The sequence below is a fragment of the Corticium candelabrum genome, chromosome 7, assembly GCF_963422355.1.
Source record: "Corticium candelabrum chromosome 7, ooCorCand1.1, whole genome shotgun sequence".
In the NCBI taxonomy this organism is placed as follows: Eukaryota; Metazoa; Porifera; class Homoscleromorpha; order Homosclerophorida; family Plakinidae; genus Corticium; species Corticium candelabrum.
The window spans coordinates 7,067,392-7,086,967 of record NC_085091.1 but is presented as its reverse complement, the minus strand read 5'-3'; the positions used below and the strand labels follow the sequence as shown (position 1 = coordinate 7,086,967).

The 19,576-nt window shown below is 41.6% G+C and overlaps 2 protein-coding genes across 2 annotated transcripts; one reads left to right on the top strand and one right to left on the bottom strand.

Moving 5' to 3' along the window:
- Positions 1–2,498: 2,498 nt before the first annotated feature.
- LOC134182500 (uncharacterized) lies at positions 2,499–3,537 on the top strand. Its single transcript, XM_062649902.1, has one exon. It carries the CDS (start codon positions 2,566–2,568, stop codon positions 3,520–3,522), a length of 957 nt encoding a protein of 318 aa, XP_062505886.1. The 5' UTR covers positions 2,499–2,565; the 3' UTR covers positions 3,523–3,537.
- Positions 3,538–9,571: 6,034 nt separating this feature from the next.
- On the bottom strand, positions 9,572–19,325 carry LOC134181797 (uncharacterized). The gene is made up of 16 exons (XM_062649065.1): positions 19,146–19,325; positions 18,813–19,082; positions 16,795–16,830; positions 15,085–15,138; positions 14,285–14,329; positions 14,156–14,227; positions 13,763–13,834; positions 13,653–13,706; positions 12,995–13,048; positions 12,887–12,940; positions 12,770–12,832; positions 12,656–12,712; positions 12,556–12,585; positions 11,038–11,171; positions 10,863–10,977; positions 9,572–10,425 (listed from the first exon to the last, which is right to left on the bottom strand). The coding sequence occupies exons 1-16, from the start codon at positions 19,323–19,325 to the stop codon at positions 9,787–9,789; spliced, it is 1,929 nt and encodes a 642-aa protein (XP_062505049.1). The 3' UTR covers positions 9,572–9,786.
- Between the last annotated feature and the right edge of the window lie 251 nt (positions 19,326–19,576).

Below are 19,576 nucleotides of genomic sequence, written 5' to 3'. Positions count from 1 at the left end.
GTGTAGGTGTTTACTCTGTACTGCATGTCTATTCGTTAATAGTTAGGGTTGAACGTCGAAAAGCTGTGATATCCCCACTGTCTTTTGGACTCTTGTGATGATCTTGCATGGCTAGAGAAACCGTACACTAGGTTTCGTAGGTAGGCCAAATTACACTACGACATGAGAACGCTGGCTAACTCATGAAGACACCGGTTATCTAAACATGAGCACACCGATTAGCTCACTATGACTACATGAGCACAGAGAATATGCCGCGAAACCCCACGCAACATAGCTAGTCTTTTCATTGGGTTTTTGAACAAGATTAGAAAAAACAAACTGGTAACAGTTGTCTCTTCTTGTCTGTAATCCTGCAGTTGCAACGACTTCTTTCTATTAGAAAACGATAAAATCCTTAAGTACTGCATGAATGCTCAACCAGAGCCTGGCAGAGGACACTCGCGATCATGGCGGTTCATCTAAAAGAAACCACAGTTGCTGTTAGCGATTCATCACATGGGCAAGAGAATCATCAGAAACCAAGTGAAAAAGCAGATAACTGACAAGGATTGCTACTGAACGTGAAAGAAAGCAGAAACAGTGTCACTTGTGAAGAACATTTCTCAAGTGCATTTTTTGCTAGTCTATAGTCCGCGTGCCAAATTGTTATTAGCACATAATTGAAGATGTTGCGATTAGATTAGCTAAATGGAAATATAATCAGACGTGATTACAATCAGTTCAATGTCCACTTACCGTTGCAATTTGCATTGGCGGTTTCATGGGTTTTCATTGGTTTTCATGGGTTCCACAGAATGTTGAATACTGCAGCAATCCACGACAACGCGGGGAATTTGGGTTATTCAAAACCCAGCTCTGTTAACCAATCATGGGTTTTGAGTGGTTTCAGTGGGTTTCTGGACGAATTTGAGAAAACCCAGCTAGGGTAAATGAGTCATTAACCCAGCTGGGTTATGCTACTTTCCATAGCAAAAAACTCTATCTAAAGCCATGAAAAACAATGTTTGTTTCGCGTCATATTCCCTGTGCCCGTAGTCACTGGTAGGATTGGTGGGGTTTCAACCCCATATCATTTTAAAAATTTGTACTTTGAGTTTCCGGAAACTTGAACTACGGCATAGCTGATTAAATAACCTTTTATATAATTACCTTATAATGACTTCACTGCACGTTTAGTCTGGCAGCACGTAAAAGCTAGCTAAGCAATGCTTGCTTCTAGTACACGCCTTGGCTAAGATTAAAGAACACGCCCAACTAATTAATTAATTAATATTGATTTTAACCCCACCACTTTAAAATTTGTGACGACGGACCGCAGAGGGTTCAGCAGAGCCGGCATCGAAGAGTCTTCAGTAAGTATAAAGTAACAGTCTGTCAAGTTCTCACACTGGCAGGTTTATCATAGACTATAGTTGTAAAACACGTGGAGTGCGCGCGAGGAGAAGACTGGGTACGAGTCTAGCAAACCTTCCAGTCCTTCTATTATGCACACATGCATTCCGTATGTCTATTTTTGTTTAGCGTCTCTGTATAACTAGAGTTATACAAAGTGCATCAATCACCGAGTGCATGAAGTTACATGCACTAGTGGTCAACCTTGCTTACTATAGACACACTTTATTAATTAAACCTCCTTGTAAATAGAGTAAGATGATAGCGTTGAGTTGTAGTTTGGATTCGCCTTCTTGACTTACAATGAGGTACACGTATCCGTGTGCTGCGTCTCTATGATATGTAGTTAGCGACTCTATGGCGTTTCCGTATGGCAAAAATTTTGGATAGTTATATATTGGCTGTGACTCAAAAGCCATTAATTTTTTTGCAAATTAAACGTTTCTCCGCGTTATACGCGGTATGCAGAAGAGAAGAAAACAACTGAAATAGCAAAATCTTGTTTGCTGGTCAATATTTGCAATTACAGATCGTCGATAAATTAATGATAAACTTTTACAATTAAATAAAGCTAATTGTTTATGTTGCCATAAAACACGTTTCATACTAACTGTCATTGCTTAGTATTAATTATTATAAAAAGGTTATTATCGTTTATATTAATCTTGTATTTTTAAATTCGTCTGGCGTGTGTATTCTTCTGTTTACTTTAACCAAAAAACTATGCGTAACGCGCGTACCTAACGCCTTTATGACGTCGCATGACGTTGAATAGCGTCAGAGCAGGCAGATCCCTAAAAGACTATGTGTGCAAGTAGTGATTTGATTAGAGTAATCAGTATAAGAACTCAAAGTTGTTAGTTTTCTTTTTTTTTTGGTAAAGAAAAGGGGATGTATAGAGATGAGTATGATATTATGTTGTAATAGAGCGTGTAAGGTTACAAGTAAGATATAAGACTAGGGACATTGTAATTCAATACATTCTCTCATAAGTGCACACATTACACTTACTGTTTAATCATGTATATATATATATATATATATATATATATATATATATATATATATATATATATATATATATATATATATATATCTTCCTCTGCAGCCTTTGTCGGTAGTTGCAACTCCTCTCGGACTTTGTCTCTCCGCCTGCTCTTCACTCCTTCAATGCCATTTTCTCCACCTGATGGGTCAGATAGTATGTCTCCTACTTCCGTTTTCCCTGGCGAATTGGAATGTCGGCAGTGTTTGGCGGATCTTTTACCACCTAATAGTACGGCGCTATCTGTTAATTCCACGCAACATTCAATTCAACGAGCTTTAGATGACGCTTTGAAATCCAGCGTTAGGTCGTCTCTTTGTAGTTTGCGAGAACAAGCGCGTTTTAATGCTGTCACATTTCCTCATGTGGGGGCTTGGTTGAGGGCAATCCCTAACCCAAATCTCAGCCTGGCCATGTCCCCGCGTGAATTCGTGACTGCTTTGCGTTTGCGCTTAGGAGTTCCAGTGTTTTCACCTCCCCCACGTTCAATTCGCTGTGTCTGTGGCCATATTTTAGATGTCTTTGGTGACCACGCACTTGGCTGTAGCAGCTCTCTGCGAATCAGACGACATGACGCCTTATGTGACACCGTCTATCACTGGTTGCTTGTGGATAATTCTGGGGTACGAAGAGAGCAGCGGTGTTCTTCTCAATCCATGGACAGACCAGGTGATGTTTTTCATCCCGACTTCTCTAACGGAAAGGCTGCTTATTTTGATATCTCAGTGCGAAATTCATTTTCTCCCTCACATGTCATCAATGCAGCTGTAAAGGCTGGTGCTGCTGCTCAAGCTGGGGAAATGGAGAAAGACGAACGTCACGACTCAAATGTTTCCTCGTATGGTTGCTTGTTCTATCCTTTGGTTGTTGAGTCATATGGAGTCTGGTCAGAACATAGTCTTGAACTGCTGAAGTCTATTGCCAAGAAGTCTACTCTGTCTACAGGTCACAGTTTCAGCCGAGCTATTACTAACCTTCATGAACAACTGTCTGTGAAACTGTGGCAATACAACTCTCGCATGATAACTGAACATCTAGATGTTTTGTCTGTAGCAAGTGTTTGTAGTGGTGTTTTTCAGTAGTGTTCCGTCCATTGGGCGGTTAAAATTTAAAAAAAAAAAAAAAAAAAAAAAAAAAAAAAAAATATATATATATATATATATATATATATATTTTTTTTTTTTTCTTAGGTCTCATATATATATATATATATATATATATATATATATATATATATATATATATAGAATAGGACAATCGGCGACATTTTGTCGTAGAAAGCGGTCACAATGGCACTCTGCAGTCTATTGTAGTAGTACACTCCACGAAAATATAGTTGTGTCAGAGTCGACGTATATAGAAATTACCCAACCAGGTGATGAGAAAGTCAATGAGCTATACGGAACGTTATCTCGCTCACAAATGATTTTGAGATTAGACGTATGAATTAGTGTTTTCTGAGCAAGATGTAATATAAAAGTTTAGTCTACTGTTCAGGAGTCAATTATTACTCATCTAATACAATACGGTAAAAGACTATAAACTTTTTAAATTTAACTTCTGCATGCATCGTTCATGCAACCATTACAAACAATGAACGGATTTATCTGCCTAGTGATTGCTAACTTTAATTAAAATACATGAAAAAGCCCAAAAACAAGTAGACAAACAAACAAACAGGCAGATACACAAAACTCAAATGTTTGTCAAGAACGACACTTTCTACTCAAATGTCTAGTTAAGTTTAGTGTTGCTAATTCAATAATATCCAGCAATGTTTAGAAAGCAAAGCACATTTCCCACGGCCGGCTCGTCACTAAACTCCGTGAAAAGAAATCGATCAGAAGAAACGGGCAACCACATGTTGACAGAGTTGACATCCCTTCTAACCGGTTGATGTACGGGAAAGGTAGCGTGTTGTGCACGTACCAACACGGCTAGGGATCGCGGTATTCACTGGCACAACGTTGTGTGTCAGAGCGGAGTTGTCCGCGACAAAGCGTGGTTTGGCACGTGACGGAAAGTAAACTGAAAACAAGCAGCTGTTTGAGTGTTGGAAAAATGATCTCCTGAGACACGCGTTTGAATGGCACTCCCACTGAAACCCCCGCTGTGTCTAGTGTCTTCGGTCAATTCAATTGTCTATTCATGTGAGAAATTGAATAAGCGAACGGCGCGTTCAAGTTTCTAGTTTTGAACACCTAGGGTGCTTACAATTCAAACTTTAAAACATTAATCTAAAGATCACAAGAATCAAACATCAAAAGATGAAACAATTTTACAAAAGAATAAAAAGAAGATAAAAATAAGAAAATTAAAAATTAAAAATGTAAATTTAAATTTAATAAATGCATAATTTTTAGATAAGAATGCAAGAAAAAATTTAAAATTTGAAAATAAAACAATTAAAATAAAAAATTAAAAAATTAAGTAAAAATAAGTAAAAAATGAAAAATGAAAACATAAAAATTGAAATGTAGAAAGTAAATGGCCGGACGATTAGTGGATGGTTCGGCCATCTAATTTTTTACATTTCAATTTTCAAATTTTTAAATTTTTTTGTTTTTAATTTTTAATTATTTACTTTTTACTTGCATTCTTATTTAAAATTTTTTAAATCTATTCTCTTTTTTATTTCTTTGTAAAATGGTTTTTTATCTTTTGATGTTTGATTCTTGTGATCTTTAGATTTATTTTTTAAAGGTTGATTTTTAGGCACCTATTGTCTGTGGATGGTCCGGCCATTTAATTTTCTACATTTCAATTTTTATGTTTTTATTTTTCAATTTTCAATTTTTAGTTAATTTTTTAATTTTTTATTTTTAATTCTTAATTTTTTACTTGAATTCTTATTTAAAATTTTTGTGTTTATTAAATTTTGAATTTTTAATTTTTAATTTTCCATAGTTTTTGTAAAATGGTTTTCATCTTCTGATGTTTGATTTTTGTGATCTTTAGATTTATCTTTTAAAGTTTGATTTTAGGCACCTATGTGCTCAAAACTAGAAACTTGAACGCACTGTTCGCTTTTCTATTTCTAACATGAATAGAAAATAGAAAATAGAAAATTGAAATGACCGAAAACGCTGGACACAGCAGGGATCTCAGCGGGGGTCTCAGCAGGACTGCCATTCGTATGCGTGTCTCAGGAGATCACTTTTCCAACACACAAGCAGGTGTTTGTTTTTACTTTGCTTTCCGTCACGTGCCAAACTACGTTCGCAACTCTTGACAACTTCGCTCTGACACACAACGTTGTGCCAGCGAATACCTCGGTCCCTAGCTGTGTAGGTACACGTACTGTACGTGCATTGTACACAACACGCTACCTTTATTGTAGATGAACAGGTTGGAGGAAAATGCTATGTTACAGCTAGATAGGCGCCCCACTAGCTTGCGGATCGCCGAGTTGGCAACTGTGGTGACGAAGTATACGGAACGACGTTTGTTGCTAGGAAAAATCGAGACACAATTGAAACATCGAAACCGTCAACCTACTACAATTAATTAAGTAGTAGACTGCGAGCTTTCACGGGCACACTCTAGATTTAGTACACGGTACCGGTACCGTATACAAGAGTGGGCGTGGTACTCTATAGCAGGTCACATTTCTCATTTGCATGACGTCACACAACTCACCAAGTAAACAGACATGCACGTCCATCATCAACGCCTTCTGAACTCTAGTTGAAGTCAACTCAACTGAACTCTATTTGCTCAACTCAATTAATTAACTCAACTAGCTAACGCAGAACAGCGCGGCTGACAGCTAGAGCTAGTTATTAAAGTAGACTATGTCAATGTGTCACTCAATGATCTCTGGGCTCTCATTGTCGGCGCGTACGTTCACATCTGCAGTCAAGCTGCGTGACGAGGAGGCACCGGCACCTTGGGTTGTGGCAGATGGTAACACGATTGGTAGTTCCGTGTCCGACGAGCTGTCGTCGTGAGCTACGTCACTCCCAAGTTCATTTCGCATTTCTTTTTTGAGCTCTTTCATGTCGTCGAAACCGCGAAGAAACAGCGGAAGTTTGTCGTCTGACCAAGTAGCGTTGCAGAGTGGGCAACGCCCGCATTGAGAAGTGCAACGTTCGCAGCCGAGCCATTGTCGGCAGCAAATAGACACTGCTATCGGACTTCTGCTGAGCAGGTGGCAAATCTTGCAACGCATCATTCTTGCTGCTATTGTCGCTGCTTTCGATTTAGTGCGTCGTTTCGATGGCAACCGATGGCGAGTCACTTGCTCCATCTTGTCTTCGATGTTCTCGAGTCGCTCGTGTACTCGTTCGAAGCTGGACTCCAGGCGGCCGAGATGAGTTAGCGCGTCTTCTACTTCGCCGTCGTTCTTGAAAAGGATATACATATCCGGAGATGAGGCACGAGTGCTCGAGCTCAACGACTGCAGCTGGCCGTAACCGATCGCTGTTGACGAGGCGGTGGCCGATGAAGCTCGTTTTCTTTTGATCGGTGCCGTCTCTCGTATAGAATCGAGGTAGCACTTTAGTGAGTCATAGTCCGACTGGAGTACCGCTCAGATTCTTCGAGACGGTACCTTCCAAAGTGTACGTCTGCATGCATCCAAAGCAACTAGGTTAATTAGTTAAAGCGTGAACGTATATATATATACATACCAGCTAGAGTGCATGCATGCTTGCTAGTGCATTTGAGCATGCAAGGCTTTAGGGTGATCGACATGTTCATGAACAGACAAATTAAAGAAGACCGCGCTGCTTGCTGCAGAGACTCCTAGATAAACACCTCGTCACGCATACTGTGCATGCATAGATGTAACGTATATCCTACATCTTGTTCCGTCGCCATCTGCGAACGGTACGCGCGGTTGTTCACTAGGATAATTCGGTCGTCACACAGAACAACACCTTGAGCTTCGAAGTGACTCTGAAATAAGTCAGTAATATGTAGTAGGCTGACGTCACTTTCGGCAACGTACTTCGTACGTCGAACGTACTTCGGCTAGCTGCAGCTTGTTTCGAACGACTTGCATAGACCACAGGTCAACACTCTTCTTGATTTCTCTGACTGCCGATTGCGACCGCGCTTTCTTGCTGCTCGGTGCTACCGATCTAAACGCAGACCAAGAGAAAGACGGCGCCGGCGCCCATGAAGTTCCGGGTGCTGGAACTGTTGCGGTCCTAGCAGTATGGCGACTTCCTTCGCTGGTTACACCTACAACTGGCTGCAGCTGTAGACGACGACTGTGCGAAAACGACGAGGCATCGGACACATTCGACTCTTCCACCAAGAGCGGGTCGCCGTAGAGTTGATAGCGATGACCAGCGGAGAGTCCGTCGAATCGACCTCCTGTCTGGTGAAATATTGCCGCCTCGTTGCCATCCTCTCTTTTCAGGTAAATGACTTCTACCTACACATTGATACGCAACACTGAATTTTGTCGATCACCTTAATTAATTGGTTAACACTGTATGATTGTTTTAACATCGAAAGTTGTTCGCGCCGTGTACAACTTTACTTGCCTTGAAAACTCGAGACAGTCGCAAACTGTCCACGTCCGACAATTTCGTTGGCAGCTCTTGCGTTCCTCGAAAAATGGTCACCATATCAAATGGTCCACTTAACCGTCGTTGCCTGTCCATCGTCTCCACACGCACACTAAAATGATTTTACTAACGATTGACGACTATTGACCGATACGACCTCTTCTAATAGAGCCGAGGCGGTGTGACCACGCCTAGCGAACGCTTCACAGCATTAGTCAAAAACAATATGGGTAGATGCAAGTTGAAGCGACCTAACGTAGACGACGCTTACAAAACAACTGTAGTGGAGGCTGCGAAAGTCTACCCAAGAATGTCTTGCGGTGTGAGAAAGCAGTCGCCCCGCCCAATTACTACCGAGCGGTGGTTCGGACCCTTCTAGAGCTGCAATGCGCTTTGTTTTGACATTTATTATTAGCCACGCATGGGGTTAGCTAACTGTTCTCACAAACAACCAGACTTGAGGCTTCGAAGCAAATCGTTTAGCACTAGGTGACGTGTGAGAACATACGGCCACGCCTTTCCCTCTTCTCGCAAACAGCTACCTCCGCACACTAGCTACTATAGTGTATCGATAAATAAACTCTCTGAACATCAAAAGCTATAAGCTTTCCAAATGTACAAAAGCAATTTGCTAACCGTAGACATCATCACCCTTGCTAGATCTCACCCATGATCATTACGTGCTATATAGTTATTTATGTATGCATAGGGGGATTAACATCTGGGGCATGCACAGCAGTTAGACACTCGTCTTACTATAAAATATATTAAGCTGTGACCCTTTATACTTTGTGTAAATCATCAGCGCTTAATTTTTAGGGTTCGCGTCACCACTTATGTATCATTTTGATCGTGAAGCTAGCAAATACTCGTGCTTGCTTTGATATTCATTTATGATTCAAACACGTCGTGCACCGTCAGTGGCGAACTCAACGAGTTCAGGGGAGCCGTAGCTATGGGGGATCATAGCACAATCCCCTAATTTAGCTGTGTTCCTTTTATTATCTATTGTATACGTTGTTGATGACCATTCACGAATTCCTACTATCTACACTAAAAGTGTGAAAGTGGATAGTATTATGTGGATAGTAAATTTATCTATAATCCTAACCCTAAAATTATAGACAGATTTTGTTCCATAAATCAAGGACGAAGATCGCGCTTAAAGTAGAGAAAAAAACACTCTAATATATAAATAGTTTGTATACTCATGAATATATTGTTGTAATTTGGAGACTATACTTATCCCTAAATCGTCCTACGTTGTAAATTAATATTAATATTAAAAAGTTATTAAAATTAACATGCTTCCTATTTTTGGGGCCTGGCTATACGCCGCTGAGATGCCGATAGTTACTGGTAGGATTGGTGGGGTTTCAACCCTATATGACTTTCAAAATTGGTACTTTGAGTTTCCAAAAACTTTTGAAATAGGGCTTAGCTGATTAAATAGCCCTTTAATTAATTACCTCATAATGACGTCACTACACGTCTAGTCTGACAGCACGTAAAAACTAGCTAAGTAGCGCTTGCTTCTAGTACACGCCTTGGCCTGCATGCATAATTACCTACCACGCATTTCTAGTGAAAGAGACAGTCATGCACTGCAAGCAATCAGTACATGTATTAGCTAGCACAGCACAGCTTTGTCTACTGCATACAAACACAACGTCGTTTGCGACAAACGGCTTGACTTACAATCTGCAAGCAAACGTACACAAACAGTGTGCCACATGTATGCATGCGCTTACGAACCAGCTCAATTAACTTAATCAACAGCGAAAGAACACTGACACATGCACGGTCTCGTCAAAACACTGTTCTTCATTACTGCACGTATATAAAGGCAGATTGTTGAAAGACTCCGTGTTTACTTCCAGATCGGTAATGCAGATTTTTTGTTGATGTTCCAGTCTTATCACAACTATAGTTATCATAGCAGCTGCTGACTCCAATTCCTAGAGCATAGTCATCCAAGCGGCAAACTCCTTTTTTCGAGTAGTCTCCAATGCATCCGATACGAGAAATTGTATGACGTTCTGCCACGTTGGGATTAGTGCCGTGGGCGCATCCATCCCCTACATTCAGTCCACACCACTGAGCATTGGCCGCAAAAGTGAAAGAGACGCCAAACGCAGCTGCAAGAGTTCGAAAGTTGTAATTCTCAGTAACAGTGACGCCAAAGTTGCTGGCAAATAGTCGAGAAAGTGGAATTCCAAGATTATGAGTGAACACAGCACAATTGGTGTGAGGTCCGTTGTAGCACACTTTCACTTTCTTTCCGTGGATACTAAGCCATCCTTTGTTTTTCATCGAACTTACTGCACTAACGTCTGCAGCAGTATCCGGGGCAACGAGTATGTTGTTATACCAGTATTGACTAGCCGGAGCCCACTCTGAACTGTTTCCATATGCTCGAGCAACGAGTGTCCAACCTCCACCACCTGAAGTCATATCACAATATGTCTGTATAACGCAAACACAAATAATTACTATATACATGCATATTCATTGAATATGTGCGCAGTAATATAAACACCAAATGCAACTGGTCGCGTATAATATGAATACCCGTGATAAATCATTCACATCTGGTATAACATGCATATAGATGGTATGCTCCCGAGGAGAGGTGACCGGTTGGTCATTCGAGCCCAAATAGGCGTAATCTTAGCTAAAGAGCCAAAACATTACAAAATTTTGAAACTTTACTTTTTAGTGAAGGAGAAAACTATAGGGTGCCCATAGTCATGTGGCCGCCTTTTGGCGTCACGGTTCTTCACACCTATCTATACGTTAATTGTTGAATTTACGGAAAAAACGCATTCGGCAGTTGTATTTGTTCTATGTATATGTGTTTGTATATGTATATTTATATGTGTTTGTATGGAACAATGAATTACCTTGAAAGTTGTTTTCCCCGTACTTTCGAATAGTAGGTAAGACTTAGAATGCTCGCTTCCTTGTAAACCAATGTCATACAGCTCTTTACAGCTACTTCCTGCTGTACTTGTGAGCCTAATAACACACAATTACTGTTAAATTAATATTGTATCTGTATATGACAAATACGATTACTTTATAAATTTCAAGTTTGAATTACCACCGCATACGATAAGATAACTGTTGTCAGAGGTCAAGAACGTTTGGCCTGTGTTCTTGGCAGTGCAACTTTCGCCTGTGTATGTTGGTATTTTCAAAATTTCATGGATCTTCAACCATCCAAGAGTTTGTTAATCAAGTAAGCATGACAGTTAAGAAAGTTGAGACTACGTACGTACATGGCATTCTCTTGCAAACAGAAAACATGGTCATGCCTGCACCGTCACGTAAAGACAAGCAACACACACACGCACGCACGCACGCACGCGCACACACACACACACACACACACACACACACACACACACATCAAAGATAAACTGGAATAATACACCTTTTACAGTCTGTTAGTTAGCACATTGGTAAAACAATTATCAATTAACACACACACACACACACACACACACACACACACACACACACACACACGCACGCACGCACGCACGCACGCATGCACACACACATACACACAGACACACACGCACACGCACGCACGCACGCACGCACGCACAAACACACACAAACCTCACCACACCATAAACACACGTACTTAACGCGACACAAAACGTATATTTAGCCCCTAAACTCGTACCCAGTTCTCCTCCTCGCGCACGCTCCACGTGTTTAAGCACGTGCTCTTTGTTCCAATAGCCAGGAGAAAGACTGGTAACATTATGTCACGTGAATTCACGTGGTAGGTTTCGGTGTGTTGATTGGTCAAAACTGTAACGCGAGGCGAAAAATTTTGTTACAAAGGCACGCGTAGAACAGGAGCATATAAAGAAGAACCTTCCCTCTATATTATTCTCCTGAGTAGAATGAATTGAGTAGCAATTACCTTCCCGATTAGACGGTTATTTACAATTGTTGTCGTCACGTAAGGTGCAAGATCAATAATGTTAATTGTCTGACCTCTACTGTGGACATCCTGACAATAACGTCTTCTCCAGCCAGAATTGACAGAGATGTCTCCAGCTGCTCAGTACGAATTGAATGGTAGCCAATAGACGACAGGAGCGCGTACAAGGTGCATTCGCTACTGCTAGGTAGTAAAACTACAATGTTCATGAAGCAAAGTTTTCACTCGTCGCAACTAAGACTATCTAATTAGTAAATCTAATTTCTGAACAATCCTTAAAATGAGCGTAAAGCTTTTGTGTTTTGTATTGGCGGGCGACAGTATAAAATTTAGCGTAGTACTCTTGTTAGACTAATTACTATATTATCAGTGCAGGTGGCAACAATTTACAGGACCGGCTTCTAATAAATGTTCACTTGACATAATATGTTACCAGTCCTTAGTGGAACAAAAGAACGTTCTAAAACACGTGGAGCGCGCGCAACGAGGAGGACTGAGTACGATTCTATTAACCCTCACTATCTACGCGGGTGTAGCATTATACGTTATCAACAGTTGTCTTTAAGTTGTACTTCAATTAAAATAGTAGTTGAAGAAGGCGCAAATGTTAATTGGATAAAATAACATTTAGTTACCTGCTGTGTCCACTGTTCTAGTTCTTTTACCTATAACACATATATTTATCACATTTATGTACGACTTGAAGAAGGACACCAATGTTTTTCCACGGTTTACCCTTATTAATAGTCCCTTGACAGGGTTGAAACAGCGATTCAAAAAATCCTCACTCATCTAGCCATAAGCAAATACCGTCATTCACAACTTGTTCAATGTAGTTCAACGTTGAACCTCTGGTCCAGCAATGCCTTGCGGTCCTGCCTCTCCTTTTGCTCCTGGTAACCCAATGGCGCCCTAATAGAAGTAATATGATTGCGAGTAGTGTGACTATTATCTTTAATAACGCACTTTTACTCCCTTTGGACCGTGCGGACCTGGCGTACCAACAGGACCTGCAGATCCCTAAATAAATTAGTTGTATAGCAAAACAACGAAGTTTTTTATGTAAAATCATACTGGAACGCCATCCAATCCAGCTATGCCCCTTGGCCCTGTTGGGCCTCTGTCTCCCTAATAGAACAGCGGACGTAAATATGCAGTATCTAGTTAATTTTTTATATATTGTATTCAACTACATAGTAAGATTTATCGTGCAGATAAATTACATAAATAATGTACAAAACTCAAACTAACTTCAATATGGTTGCAAAATACGAGTAATTGAGAATCATATCCTTGTGTGTGTGTGTGTGTGTGTGTGTGTGTGTGTGTGCGTGCGTGTGTGCGCGTGCGTTCGTACGTTTGTGTGTGAGTACGTGTGTGTACTTGTCCCATTTAGTATACGCAGCAGGGGCGGCGGAGCGAGTTGAAAGTTGAGGGGGCTGAAAGGGTAAACATTACAGAAAGCAGAAATTCTACAGCATAAAGTTGATAAAGTTGGGGGGGGCTCTAGCCCCCCCAGCCCCCCCGGCTCCGCCGCCCCTGCGCAGCAATTCATTCTGTGACATAAGTAGAGCACTAATGCATGTAAGAGAAATGTGGAAAATGAAACACAGAAAGCCAAACAATAATGTTATATTGACCTCATTCTTCTCGTTAGTCGAATTCACCCTTTTGAAGAGTAGTGTACATGCCTGTTTATACACCAAAAGCTGCAATATACAATTATACATACTTTTTGACCACTTGGTCCTGTTTCTCCTCTAGCGCCTCGAGGCCCAGAGGAACCCTGAAGAAAGAACGTAGATAAACATGCTGTTTTCCATATGTACGAGTTTGTCTTACTGCTAGTCCAGTCTTTCCAGGTAAACCTTGTGGGCCAGGTGGACCTGCAGGCCCAATTACACCTGAGGCTCCCTGTAAAACAATTAGTAGCAGCTAATGCATGGGTAGCAATGATTTGTAGCATTTCTAAATTCATATTAAGCTAGATCATTAACTAATTATCAAAGGCTAATCGAAAGACCAGCCCAAATGAGAAGTAATGTCTATAGAGATTGGATTTGCACGAGTGCCTCGACTGCTATATATTTGTGAGAGTTCAAGATTGTTTTACAAACGTTTCAAGCTACCATTATCTTGTGTCGTCTCATCATTCACTATTATTTTTAATTTTTAAAAATTTTTTTATTTAATTAGCTTTAGGTTTATATTTTATATTTTGAATAACCACCATACCGTTGGTCCAGTCTTTCCAGGGGGACCTTGTGGACCTGGTGAACCAGGAGGTCCAGTTAAGCCTGGAAGACCCTAGATAAATACAGAATGCCAATATTTCTAGATGGATGCTTTCATTAATTTACTGACTTGCTTGCCTGTAGAACCAACTGGACCCTCATCTCCTATCGTACCCTTTTGCAATAGACAACCGGTAAGTTTATAGTGATTACAAATTGTTTCATTGCGCGTGTCTGTTGATTTTTGCTTAAGTGCTTGTTTGTGTGTGTGTGTGTGTGTGTGTGTGTGTGTGTGTGTGTGTGTGTGTGTGTGTGTGTGTGTGTGTGTGTGTGTGTGTGTGTGTGTGTGTGTGTGTGTGTGTGTGTGTGTGGTGTGTGCTTGAGTGCGTGCGTGCATGTGTGTGTGAGGGTGCGTGTGAATGTTTGTGTGTATGTTTACTCAAGAGAAGGTACAACATGGATAACATGGATGATGATCATGATGATGATGGTGTATGTGTGTGCGTGCGTGCGTGCTTGCGTGCGTGCGTGTGTGTGTGTGTGTGTGAGTGTGTGTGTATGTTTGTGTGTATGTTTACTCAAGACAAAGCACAACATAAATAACATGGATGATGATGATGATGATGATGAAGATGATGATGATGATGATGATGATGATGAAGATGATGATGATGATGATGATGATGATGATGATGATGATGATGATGTGTGTGTGTGTGTGTGTGTGTGTGTGTGTGTGTGTGTGTGTGTGTGTGTGTGTGTGTGTGTGTGTGTGTGTGTGTGTGTGTGTGTGTGTGTGTGAAGGCTAAGCATGAATAACATAGGTGGTGTGTGTGTGTGCGCGTGCGTGCATGCGCGCGGCGTGTGTAGTTGTTGCTTCAACTTCTAAATAATGTTTCGAATAATTAGGCAAATATATACTGTACCAACCTTTGGTCCTGTGCTACCCAGTCCGCCTTGGGGACCTTGAAAACCGGTATGGCCCTACATGTTCAATAAAGATATTTAGTCTGCAAATGGCGGCGATTCTGATTAAGGTCCACTAATGTATATCTTTTATTAATTTTGCATATTGGGAATCATATTTTATATTTATGATATCTACTGTTCATGCAAATAATGTTGGTGCGATAAACAATCAAACAATGGTCTTCAGACACCGTTGCTTGAAGCAAGCAGATTACATGCAATAATATGTACTTGTCAGATACCAGATATTAAAAAGCGCAAGGTTTACAAATAATAAAAACAGAAATTAAATGTCTAGTCGGTACAGACATATCTCTCCGCTTCATTTTGATAAAGACTAGCAGAGAAACCCGGCAGAATCTCTGAGATGTGTAGTATAGTATATGTGTACCCTGAAAGAAGACACGGCAAAGCACAAGTCTAGAACCAAAATGGCTTACAAAGCTCAACAAATAGGCATTCACCTGGGTAAGACTATTATAGTATAGGATTGCCCATTGAATTTGACAAAACGGATCAATGTGTGGTCACACACACACACACACACACACACACACACACACACACACACACACACACACACACACACACACACACACACACACACACACACACATGGCAAATTGCAAATGGATAAGAAGCTCCCGTTAAACGTTCATGCCCCAGCCAGATGGCTGGGTTCTTTTGCACTAAGTAGGAGCTCTAGGCCTTGCTAAGCAATCTTCTGGAGTCTGGCCAGATGCTCGCAGGAGCACTGACTGCGGTGCCAACTGTGGTGTGGGCACCGAAAGTCCCACCCTGACCCCAGTGGTTGATGGACTTTGTCGCAGTAGAAGGCCTTTGCCACCCCAGTCGAAGACCAGGTACTCATTACCCGAGGCCCGGATTTCCGGGCCTCAAGTATAGTAGTCGTTCGACGATCCGACGACTCGGCGACCATATATATAGTTGGTTAGCAGAGATGCAAATGAAGCTATTTCGACCAATAGACGAGAAGTGGTGTCATTACTGACCAATAGACGAAAGTGATGTCATCATGAGGCTCCACCTCGCTTTCTTTGGTTGCTGCTAACGACAATTCGGCCATCGGGCGTCCCTCTTGTACATGGTGTTTACCCCTTTGCTTTAAGGGTTTAGCACATACATTTGTACAAGTATGTTTCCCCAACAACAACCAGGAGCGAGGTGTGTAGCTGTACCTGACTTGTAACATTGTGCTTGTTCCACAGTGTTTCTGCATAGTGGTTCTGCAGTCTGCCAGCTTGAATTTTGGGTGTGCGTGGCTGAGCGGCCGTGGTGTTGTTGCAAAGATCACTGGTGTCGTCTTCAACAGAAATTTGGCACTTGACAGGAATTTGCGAAGGGGAACGTGCATTGTCCATGACAGCGTCTGTTTGTCGGGCGAAGCGGCTCGGCTGACCTGTAAGTACGCTAGTGCGTCTCTATTCATTTTTGTTTTACGGTATCCAAATTCAGAACGAACAGACGCTTAGCTAATCTACGTGTGCACGTGCATGTTTTCCCACATTGGATGTTTTGTTTTGTCTCTGGGGTCACCACATTAGAAATCAAGCAATAATTGCCGTAATATTTAATTTTGAGTGATGATATTAATTTTTGGTAATTTAGTGATCTGGCTACGCGAGACTAAAACGTTAGTAAGTAACTTACCCGAATACCTGGTGGTCCGGGTACGCCAGGAACGCCCTGCATCAAGAATTCCAGTGCATGACTAGAGTTACGTAAACACTCACAATGACTCAACTGACTGGTTCTCCCTTCATTCCTGGGCATACAGTAGCTTCAGCGCTGGATTTTCCATCGCAACGAAAGATTGAAAGAGTACAGAGACAACACGCAAGTAGAAAACAGGGTAACTTCAACATGTCAGTGTTTCACGTCTGCTCAACACGATAGCGCAGCAAGCTGCCTGATGAAATGACAAGTGAGGAAGCAGAAATAACTCTCCGAGAGCAGCTCTACGCTTCCCAAGAGGAACTTCGTGAATACTTCGTCCCAACACCAAAGTGGCTGCCCAGTGCGTTGCCAGACAGTAAAGCTCCGCTGAGTCTGCGTAACAACCTGATACCAAATTCTCTACAACGCCCACGTGCCTTGTAACCTAAGCGTTTGTTAGTGTAGTATCTGGCTGTGTAGATTGTCCAGTGGCCGTGGTCATACTTGGCTTAGCAAACTCGAGTTTGCGCTAATTAATCATATAAACCTGCTGTGCTTTCATGCTCAAGGTAGGTGTGTTCTCACATGTTGAGCTTGAGCTTGTCCAGTTGCCTCTAATTAGTTAAAATAGGCTGTGTGAACTCTAGCAGGCTGCAACTGATTGTATCATGTACTCGAGCTACGCTACTTAATTTCAGCACAAGAATTGAAACGTCTTTCGACCTCTTTCTGTCTTCAAGTGCCTTCTCTAGGTGTATAGAGACCACATGCGCATGATAGAACAGCAGCAGTTGCCTGAATCTATGGATGCGACAACGTCTTTTACTACAGAATTCCGCAAGTCGTGCTACGGATTCGATTTGCTCAAGAAACAACTGCCAGACCAACACAAAGTAGGGGAATCGTACTTGATCCATAGCTGTGATACGCAATATGAATGAAGAAGCACTAGAAGTGCAAATCCTCGGCCAGTATGCACCTTGAAGGTAATTAGTCGCGCTATGACAGAATGGTTTAAACAATACCAATAACCGCCACGCACAGCAAAACTATAGAGCAAATACAAAACTCAGATTTTGGTTAGATAGGTACAAAAGAAGCAACACTGATTTTCAGTGAACAAACATGATTTCATGCACCTACAATGTTTTGAACTTTCAGAAGATGACATTATTTATGGGACAAGCATAATTTTACAATCTTTGCTCTCTAGACGCCTAGTTTTTTGTGCCATTTTTTCTAGGTGTCTGGTTGAGCCACTATGGGCGGTTTTAGGCGTGGCATAGGTAACCCCATAGCCAAAACAAAATTAGATGTGGGAAAACATGAACGTTACAAATGTAGCTAGATTAGGCGTTGTTTCTAGTGGTAACTCTCACGTACAACAAAAGAAACAGCTCCCCACCGATTTTCCAGCTGACAACAATCTAGACGTCTCGTTGTTTGTGCAGCTTCTCTAGACGTCGGTTATGTGTATAGCTTCTCTAGATGTCTGGTTGTTTGTGTAGCTTCTCTAGACATCTGGTTGTTGTCCTAATGGGGGAAAACATGCATGTTACAAATTTAGTTGTTTCAAAGTGCTGGAACAAGCCAAATGTTGCAAGTCGGAGAGCCTGGACGTTAGGCCGGCTCGCCTTACGTGATGAAGTGTAGCACTCGTCACTGTTAGTGCTTGCAGCAGCTACAGTTCTCAGACACAGCAGAAGAACAACTCTATCCTATTGCTATAACGCGTAGCTCTACTCAAGGCAGACTAAATAATCTAGCAAGTGTATGGTCTAAATAGACAACAGTCATGATGTCATACTAACGTGCTTTAACGCAGTACTAACGTAAACATACATCTAATTACTCGCGCTACATTTCTCCCTCTCTAGTAATGAAACGGGTCCTCACGTCTTCTAAGATGATTACGGCGAACAGGTAGATCGATCACAACACTTGGGTCAGTAATATCCAATGTTGTAATCTCCGGTTCTCATCCAGGCAGGCTGAACGAGTCGGCGACCAACCCGAATAACAGGCCGAGGTGCAGGTGGAACAATCGGTTGTACTGGAGGGACTGGAACAGGTTGAACATTAACCGCATTGCCGTCGGCTCTGACCAAGACTGCTTCCTCCTTGTCGATGTGATGATGAATGTCCACCTCGAGCAATGTAGACGACGGATGACGTTGATTATGAGAAGCTCGTCCGGTTGCATGGTTGTTTCTTGTAGAACCTTCTGGTGTCTGGTTCGGCATTCTTCGGTAACACGGACTCACTTTGTTGACATGAATTCGCTGAACACATCATCCTTTGGGTCGCCTGATAGAGACATTGGTGCTACCATGAACCTTTATAACCTTGAATGGTCCAGTGTATCGCCTAACAAGCTTTGGAGATAATCCCTTAGGTACTGCTGGGTTATACAGCCAAACATAATCATCTAACTTGTACACAGGACCACGGCTGCTGTCGTCATAGTTCCTTTTTTGTCTGTGTTGAGCTTGCATTATTTCATTGTCTGCAAATTCTCTTGTCATCTATAACTGTTTCTCAACTGCTTGATTAAAATCAGTTGTTGTTTGAGGTTGTGGAAGAGGATTCTGTAGCTCCACGTCTATAGGTAGACGAGTCTCTCTGCCAAACACGAGTCGGTGCGGTGTCTCTCCAGTGGACACATGTTTTGAAGTTCGATAGCCAAACAATACAAGAGGCAGCCACAGATCCCAGTCACGCTGGTTGTTGAAAACTGAAAACATACTTTGAGATGGCTTCCATGAGGGTCTTATTC